Source organism: Corvus cornix, chromosome 1A, assembly GCF_000738735.6.
Source record: "Corvus cornix cornix isolate S_Up_H32 chromosome 1A, ASM73873v5, whole genome shotgun sequence".
Classification (NCBI taxonomy): Eukaryota; Metazoa; Chordata; class Aves; order Passeriformes; family Corvidae; genus Corvus; species Corvus cornix.
Genome location: NC_047057.1, coordinates 13,427,206 through 13,436,398, shown reverse-complemented (window position 1 = coordinate 13,436,398; position 9,193 = coordinate 13,427,206). Strand labels below are relative to the sequence as shown.

The window sequence follows — 9,193 nt, the reverse complement described above, 5'->3', positions numbered from 1 at the left end:
AGTCAACAGCACAGATCTGTACATACTCAGCATACAAAGAGGCAATTCCTCCCTGCAGTAATAGCTGAGAACTATAGACACAGGAAAGTATTTTAGAAACTTAAAAAATACACACCTGTAATCATCACATGTATGTTTGGATAAAAAGAGCTTTGAACTAACATAAAAACTTTGGCAAGAAGATGTAAGAATGTCCATCCTGTGGCAAATTGACTTCCAGCAAAGCACTTTGTTCAGCAAACGCTATCAGATGCAGAAAACATCTGAAAAAAAAGACGACTAAGAATTGCCAGGTCTGTGGAGGATGGCCAGAAGACACTGATTTTGCACATCTGGTAACTCTGATATTGAGTAAACAATAATTTTTGTCGTGGCAAGTGTGCTATGGACTACAAAATGGCACAATCATGACAACTTATCACAGAGTCACCTTACAGAAAGCTTGAAGCACCAAACATTTCAAGCAAAACAAAACCGAATCACCAAAACCAAAACAAAACTAAACCCACCATTCCATCCAGCAAGGAGCAGAATAGTCTTTATTGAATAGAAAAGACAACACAAGGGAAGAAGATGGAGCGATAGTGGTTTAGGCTGTAAATGGTTTCACAATACTCTTCAGAGGTTTGCCTCAAGACTTCCACAGTTGGTCACTTCTGGTCCTTAAACAGGAGATCCAGAAGGGAATGACTTCATATGTGTTTATTTCAGATTAATTTGCATTAAATCTCATGGAGCACAATGTCATTTGACATTTAAAAAGTCATCAGCAGTAGGATCAAGGAATCTTGCTCACCTCAGGGTGTCTTGTGATCAAATTCAGGGCTGCAATCAGATTTTTTTTCCCCATGGTTAAGGCATTTATAAACAACCATTTACTGCCATGTCGATTCTCTTCTGGTTAGTAAAACGTGTGAACCCGTGAATGCCTCTCATACAGGATTTCTCTCAGGATTTTCTGTCCTCACTCAGTGGAGCATATTTTCAACAAACTCAACAAAAATCTTTAATAACAGAAGCCTCAGGTAACTTAAGCATGGACACAGAGTCTAATAAGGTAAATCTGATACTGTGTTGTTTAAAATTATTAGAATTGTTTACTTTTTATTGAAAGGTCTGAAAAAAAAAAAATCAGTAACTTGGTATGATTTCATTCTTGGGATGAACACTCACCACATTCATGACATGAAGCCTGGCACATTTGAAATGTACATATGAAGAGATCCAGGAGAAATCCTGGATATAATGATTGATATAATGAAGGATATAATGATTTGGATGAAACGTAAAAAGTGATAACTTGTTACTGTTGGTTAAGCTCCCCTGAATTTACCAACAAAGAAAGCTCCAGAAATCATCCAGTGCCCAAGAGCAACACAATAAAGCTGTATTTTGGGAATCAGAAAATCCAAAGTCTCTGATTGTCCTAGATTTGTTACTCCACAGCTTTTTCCCAGCTATAAACTACATGCAAATCATCAAATAGTTATGACAATTACTGCATCAACATGTTGCCTGTTCTGAGTAGACAGAGCATTCACAATGTCATTTATGAAAATCAGCATGAAAGTGTTAAGAATTATGAATTTTTTAATAAACTAATATAAATAGGTCACTTGTAACTTTATGGTAATAGAATTAAAAGACAACAACAATATCAATAAACATAGATTTTTATATATAAAAGTGTTGTTTATTGTAAGGAAACTTTAAATATAACCAGCAATATTGAAAATATCATGACTGGCATTTATGGCCTTGATTGTAGTTTACTGCCATACAAGTAATTTCTAGCATTTTTCTTAATCACATCAAGCCAGTGCAAAATATAGGTAGCTTTTAGAGATTAGCGTACAGAATGACAAGAGTGTAGATTTTGGTTACCTGATATTTCCTTCTAGTATAACAGGCTTCTCTTTTTTCCATAAATCAAAAGTACAAAGGCAAGTTATCATATGTGTAATTATTCATACCAGGTTTCTAGGTAAAAAAAAATTACATTTATAAATTTTGCTCAGATTTTATTTTGTTAGGAATCTGACTTATAATTTATACCATACTATATGATATAAATTATATACTGTTATTATATTATATAATCATGATTTCATATACAGGTATGATTATATAAATTGTCAGAACGTATCACTAACTGTAGCATAATGATTACATCAACATACACAAATATATGGCATTAGAAAAGTCATTATCTAAGAAGGAAAGATGTTATAGTTCAGGTGTTTGAACCAGGGCACAAGCAGCCTTCCTACAACTCTTGCAGTGTCATTTTGGCAGCACTGCCCATCGCCAGTATGTGCACTGGCTGTCCATGAACATCAACAGACAGGTCAGTAAGCAGGATTGAACTGGACTGTGCCTGAAATTCCCAGTCACAGAACCTCGTAAGCAATGAGCCCTGTGCTCCTAATTAAGATGATACTCTCTCTCCTCAGTCTCAGAAGGTATCCCATGCTATTATGGCTGAACATGTTATTTCATGATGACCTACAGGTTTTTGAAAGCAAGACATGTTAGCTTTAACAATGACAGATGTGTGCAAAGCTTTGGAAGTACTGATCTTTCAAATTAAAAATATTTTTGCACTTCCTGTTAAGGATTTTCAAGGACAAGCTTAGTTTAGCATGGCTTTTGATATCAATCACTTCAGTAATTGACTCTGATAGCTAAGATTAGACTGCAAGAAGAGAGATATACAGAGATCATTTCACTTGAAACAGATTTAACAATAAAAAAGGTGAGATGCAAAAAAAAATTAACTAGAGAACAAGCATAAATAGAGAAGACAAAATGCATAAATATAAAACAAGGGAGAAGGAAAACAATATAGATTATGTATGATTAGGTAGAACATGACAATGACCCATGCCTTTGCTTTGAAAGCATTAAGGTTAATTTGTCAGCTGTCCTCACTCATGTACAGAATTCATGTAACTAATAAAAATGCAGTTTATTGCAAAAATATACAAGTCCTCTAAATTGCATAAGATATTACAATGTCGTGCTGAAACATGACATATTAAACAAAGAGGACTTTAAAACAAATTACAAAATGTTAAAAATCAGATTTGGGTCATGAGCGTTACACAAAACGCATTGTCATGCTTTATCTTATGATTAATCTTGTGATTCACTACATCTGTGATAAATGCAACATAAAATCATGACAACTGCAATAGTCAAAAAGTAATATCTACTGTATATCTTCTGTATTAATACATATAAACACTTTGTGTGCACTAATACTTTCAACATATCACATTCAAACTAACAGTCTTTCCAGAAAAGATGTAACCTTTTTGAAGAACAGAAGCTGGTTTAACAAGTTCATCACATGTGGGGTTTTTTTTTAAAATCTATTCTTTAAGGAAATGCTGTGTTAAAGGACTTGATTTTCAAAGGTGCTGTGCTACTACAGGTCGCCCTTATATCAGATGGAACCATCAATTCTAAGCACTTTTAAAAATCAAGCCCTCCATTTATTGAATTGTTATTTTCTTTACTATTTCTCCACTGTAATAAGTAAAAAAACAAACAAACAAAACCAAAAGAACGACCCAACCAAAACCAAACCAAACCAAAAAACCCCAATCCCATTCTTAAAATCACAGAAAATGCTTGGCATCTATAGGAAGAGAGACAATTTCTCAGTGGACTAACCACTACTGTGCTATATTCTCATAACAGATCTTGTTGCTCCAATGTTTAGTTCATGCACTGGTATCGGCAATGTCCATGTTTGTTCCAAACAGAGCAACTAGCTGCTCTTCATAGTTTGCAATGTTTCTTTTCAGAATTTCCATACAAGGTCCCAAAAGCCTTTCAAATGCCTGAACATCCATAACTAAGATAAAAAGGGAGAGAAAGAGAAAGAATATGATGTGCTCATCAGTTACAGACACTAATCCTAGTATTTATGATATTCCAATTTAAGATTTTAAATGACAACATATACTACTGAGGCATATACATTGTTTGCACAAAAAGGAACCACTTACCTTAGCAAAACCAAGATCAACCACCACATTGCTGTCTTGAAACTTCATAAATAAACTTGAACTTTCTCTGTTCCTTGTTTTGAAAATATTTTCATAGTAAGATTTATGTTACCCAAAAGCTGGTGAAGAAGTCTGAAGGGGCCTGGATTCCTCCACAGAATAAAGTTTTAAAACCCATGAGATTTCAAAAAGCCACGTCCTTATGTGATGTTGTTGGCTCTATTTGGGTTCTAACAGCCTATTTCCTTGCTCTTTTTATTTGCTTCCACCCAAAGTAAAAATGGTAATGAATACTCATTTTCCCAGCAAATGAGCAAAAAGTTGAAAACAGTAATTCACATGCACTGTCAGTGCATGGCCAACCAGAGTATTTTCTTTATCTGATCACATAATGTGATCCTCTATAGTTCCAGCCAATAGGCCAGGGAGGAAACTTCATATACTTCCAACCTGCTGGCCTGTAATCTCTTGTCTCCCGAGAAATGTTCAAGATGTCTGCTGTTTGGGAAGTACCGGAGATCTTTGTTATTCATCCATAATGGATAATAACATTCTTCCTCACCACTGCCTCTTATTCTTTCCCACGTGTCTTATCTTTGATCTCTATTGCCTGATCATCTCAGTGTGTTTGGAGTTAAGAATTTTAAAAAAATAGAGAAACTTTTTGGTCACTGGCTTGGTCATCAAATTGTTATGCAGGAATGCCAAATCTATTTTGCAGTTTACAGTTTTCCCATAATTAGGAGCTAAACATCCGACCATGAAAAACAATGGATGCAAAGGGTTGTCTATGAACACAACTCCTACAGTCTTCACTCTTCCTGTGCCTGAGACTACAGTGTGATGGGATGACTAAATTAACAGCTGGTGAAGACAAAAGAATTTGTTAAAAGCTTAAGTCATGGGGATAAAAAGGCACAGGATTTTTAACAGAATTATTTCTTAGATGAGTCAGTCTACTGAGAAAAGAAACACCTCACCTTTCTGCAGAGTATTAGACATTTATCTGATAGTTATAAGTGGTTTGCAGCAATACTCTGTACTGTCCTAAAACAATGTTTACTTCCATACAATTAGAGAAATGTTAGAGAAATGTTGTGTAATAGTATTTATCAATTGCAAGTAAGTTTTGCAGGTAAGTAATGCAAATAGTAATGCACAATAATAGGTGATTACTGAAACAACCTTAAATCTTATATTCTGGAGAAAGACAGAGTCACAATAGAAACAACCAAACAGATTATGTGTCATTTTATATTATATATAAAATAATATTGAATAATACCTAAACATTTGACAGTGCCAAGAGCAAAAGCAGAAGCAGCTCGGGGTTTGTTGGTTACAAGAGCAAGTTCTCCAAAATACTGTCCCCTTGAGCATCGAGCTATTTCTACTGCTCCATTCTCTTCTAGATCTTGTTTACCCTGAAATACCATGTAAAAAAAGAAAGAGAAAGAAAGAGGATGAGAGGAGAAATTTGCCGAACTCAGGATTTTAGTGACAATGGTAAAAAAAAAAGGTTGTTTTAGGGATGCTTACCTTCCTTGTCATTATAATCCTTACTTCTCCAGATTCCACAATAAAGAAAGAATCAGCCAAGTCACCCTGCACAAGAAAAAAAATAAAGTGAGTAAAAAAAGTGTAAAATTTCCTTTTAGTTTCATGGTAGCATCATAATATTTGCAACCAGTGCCTTGAAGCTCCTCTTTTTGATACCTGTTGCAAAAGAAACCACTTTTAAATTGAAAACGATACTCTAGACACATAGCAATCAAAACATCTATACAGAACTGTCAGCAAGGCCTTTTTATGAAAAGACATAGCTGACTGTGCCTTACACAAAAAGCAGAGAAAACCAACGTTGTGGAAGATTTTTAGGATCCTTACGACTATTTATCCACTTCTGTGTTCCTTCCAAATTATTTTCCTTACCAAGTTTCCAATATAAAAAGCCTCAGGGGCTGTGTGATATCCACTAAATATTCTGGGGCAAGACAATCACAGTTGCCTATCCTGAAGAGTTTCTTCTTGAAAAGGTTACCATATTTTAACAACAAGACCAAGGTGAGTCTTCAGTGCTCCTCATTGGAAGCATACTTACAAAGTTTGAATTTCTAAGTATACTAAAAATGTTGACTCCTTTATTTATGCCAACAAAGAGGGTTGTTCTTGAAAGTATCGTAAGTGAAAAGTGAGCTTTTGAAACAAAATAGCCACCTCTTACATTTAAGATTCATTGATTTAATGTGAGAAAGAAAAATAGGGTTTGAAAGTATGCATTGTCTATAAATAACATGATTATTGTTAACTATTATGAAAGAAAAACTAAAACTGGGAAGAAACTGTACCTGAGCAATGATTTGTTCTCCATCTTTGTACACTTTGGTACCGATCACATCAACCACTTTTAAACGCTCAGATACCTTCATTTAAAAAAAGAAAATGTAAGAAATATTTGGTTAACATTATGATAGCATATATTTAGAAAGCCCTTTCGTATTTCTTTCCATGAATCTTTGCACAGAATAGTGTATCTTTATTTTCCTGGTTTGATTACAATTAAAAAAAGAACTGCTGAATAGTGTTCCAGAGGGTATATTACATATTTAACAGCTATTCTGATATGCTTCTATTTTTGTAAGAAGCCTTCAAAAATTATGTTCAGAAAAGCATGCATGTAAAAATATATGTAAAAATATAGCTGATAAAATATTTTTAAATTCCCCAAGTCATTGTTTAATTTTATTGGCTAATATCTCGTAAAACTAAGTTTAGGGAAACTGAAAGTAAAGTTTATTTAGGTTTTAAAATACAATACGAATAATAATTATTTATCCTAAATTAAAAAAAAAATTTAAATGTCCTTTTCCAAAAAAAAGTATGCAAACTTTTAACGTGCAGACACTTCCAATGCCAAATTTAAAGTCTTCAAAAGCAGAATCTTATCAGGTAGGTCCAATACAACCATTAAAATAATGCAATAAAAATCTTACTTCTAAAGATTTAAGGAATGGCAATGACTCAATAAAACTTTCATACATTCTTCTCTTTTTGGCATTATTTTTTACAATGATTCTTCGGAATGTTACCCTATCCTGTAAACACAAAGAGAAAAAGAGAGTTTACTAACTGAAAATATGTGCTAGAAAATACTTTAGACCTGGCTGAATATGATCAAATTACCCAGTTTTAGTCATACAGTGTAGCTGTCAACCTGACTGGTCTCTCCCTACAGTCAGTTGAGAAAGATTCCTCTAGAGGTCAATCAAGAGCTGCTAAAGTTAAGCTCCTGATGTGATCACACTATGAAAATCTCTGCCGAGAGTACATACTGAGTTCACGTACAGAGGATAGAGTTTACAGCAGTGAACACTGAGTGGGCAATTTAGGATATTTAAGAAATCCTCAATATTTAGATGTTTAATTTACAAAGTTAATTCATTATCCTGAGGTCCCATACAATCACAAATTGGTATGTACTCAAAGAGGCTTTTAGGTTTTTATATAAACAAAACCAAAATACATGAATCTGGGTCTTAGGTCACAGTCCACTTTCTGCTATTTCAGCACAACAAGACTCACTGCTGCCCTAAACAGCCAACTGAACATTCCTTAGGATTTGGCCATGCAAGTGAACCAGACAGATGGAAAAACTACACACATTGTGTTTTCTTCTCTTAACTTTGTGTGGCTGTGCCCTGGTGACAGGCAGAGGGGAAATGCATTGCAAGCCTTCACTGCTACAGTGGGCACTTACTGGCTAACACAATCCAATCCAATTTAAAGCCATTCTTACAGTTTCCTAAACAATCCCAAAAGTCACATGGATTAAGCTGGTGAAAAAACATGTTTCATTTCAATCCTGAGGTCAGTCATTGGATCAATACGTATATCTTGAAGATGATGGCCATCCCAGTTCTACTTTTGTGGTAAATTAGCTTACTCTTGTCAAAGATCCAGGTAGTATAACACTAGTAAATAACCTCATATTGGAATTTTACTCTGGAAACAAAGGCATTTCCAATCAAGACGTGGGGAAAAAAATTAATATGCAATTATCAAGTGGTTTTCAATTTGGGAAATTATAATTAATTTTTTTTTTTTTTTTTTTTTTTTTTAAAGTCAGTATTTTATTAATCCTCAGATTTGCATCTGTGGATTCTGGAAAAAGATAGCATTTTGTTGGGATTTCTCAGGATTTCTAGAATTAAACTTTCTGAAATTATAATTTTTTTTTTTTTTTTTTTACTGCTTATATAGCATGCCAGTGAAATCTATATAGAATATATTTTTTAAAAGATAGCTTAAAAGAAGCACTCTACTTACCAAACCCCAGATGGAACCAGGAGAGGTAGCTATAATTGTAGCTGCTCTGGGTGTATTGTACATTAAGGCCAACTCACCAAAACATCCTCGATTATCATAGGTTCCGACACACCTCCCAACACCATCACACTTTACATAAATATCATATGTACCTCTGTTAATAAAATATATAAATACCATGAGTTGAATCCAGCCTGGCCTTTGCTAAGCAGCCTCTCACGGTATTTTTTATACTGTGAATTCCAAAGATAAAGCATTTGAAATATATACGTTTGCTGGCTTAAATGATATTAAATACCTTGTAAAGACATCTCAATGAATTCTATAAAGAATAAATAATATAAATAATCCTCTTTATGGGGAAGGAAAGGGTTATTAGTTTTTACATTAACTCAGTTTAAAGATAGAATGGATGTACAGTGATCTATCACTAGAACTTATTAAAAATTAAGATCTAACTTAGTATCTGTTTCTTAATTTCATTTTAACCACACTAAATACAAATGTCACAAGTCTTTGCAAAAATTGCTATGATAGGATCACTGAAATAATTATACAAGTTATTTCATATTTTAAATATTTTAAAGTAGTAATTTCTAATGAAACAAACAACACAGATGTAGGAAACAGAAGGAATGTATCTGAGGAGCAACATAAGATCATGAAATAAATATATGCATTTTTCTAATATATTGTGCATTTCTTCTCGCCATCGTTAATTTAATAGCTTTATTTTTTTTTTTTGCTTTGGGAATGCAGAAAAATCTGATATCTTGTAAAACATCAAGTTGCCATGCCCATTGACGCTGAGCCATCATTTTCTTCAGTGGTGAATATTTGTATGGTATGCA

The 9,193-nt window shown here is 33.8% G+C and overlaps 1 protein-coding gene across 1 annotated transcript in view; it reads right to left on the bottom strand.

The window, feature by feature from the left end:
* Positions 1–516: 516 nt before the first annotated feature.
* The window catches only part of PRKAR2B (protein kinase cAMP-dependent type II regulatory subunit beta), an 83,049-nt gene continuing 74,372 nt past the window's right edge, over positions 517–9,193 (bottom strand). Inside the window, exons 6-11 of the mRNA XM_039571010.1 lie at positions 8,343–8,496; positions 7,010–7,111; positions 6,365–6,439; positions 5,556–5,621; positions 5,302–5,440; positions 517–3,862 (exon numbers count right to left, since the gene is read on the bottom strand). Of these exons, the coding sequence (XP_039426944.1) occupies positions 3,729–3,862; positions 5,302–5,440; positions 5,556–5,621; positions 6,365–6,439; positions 7,010–7,111; positions 8,343–8,496 (670 nt within the window). The 3' untranslated portion in view covers positions 517–3,728. The remainder of the gene's footprint in view (positions 3,863–5,301; positions 5,441–5,555; positions 5,622–6,364; positions 6,440–7,009; positions 7,112–8,342; positions 8,497–9,193) is intronic.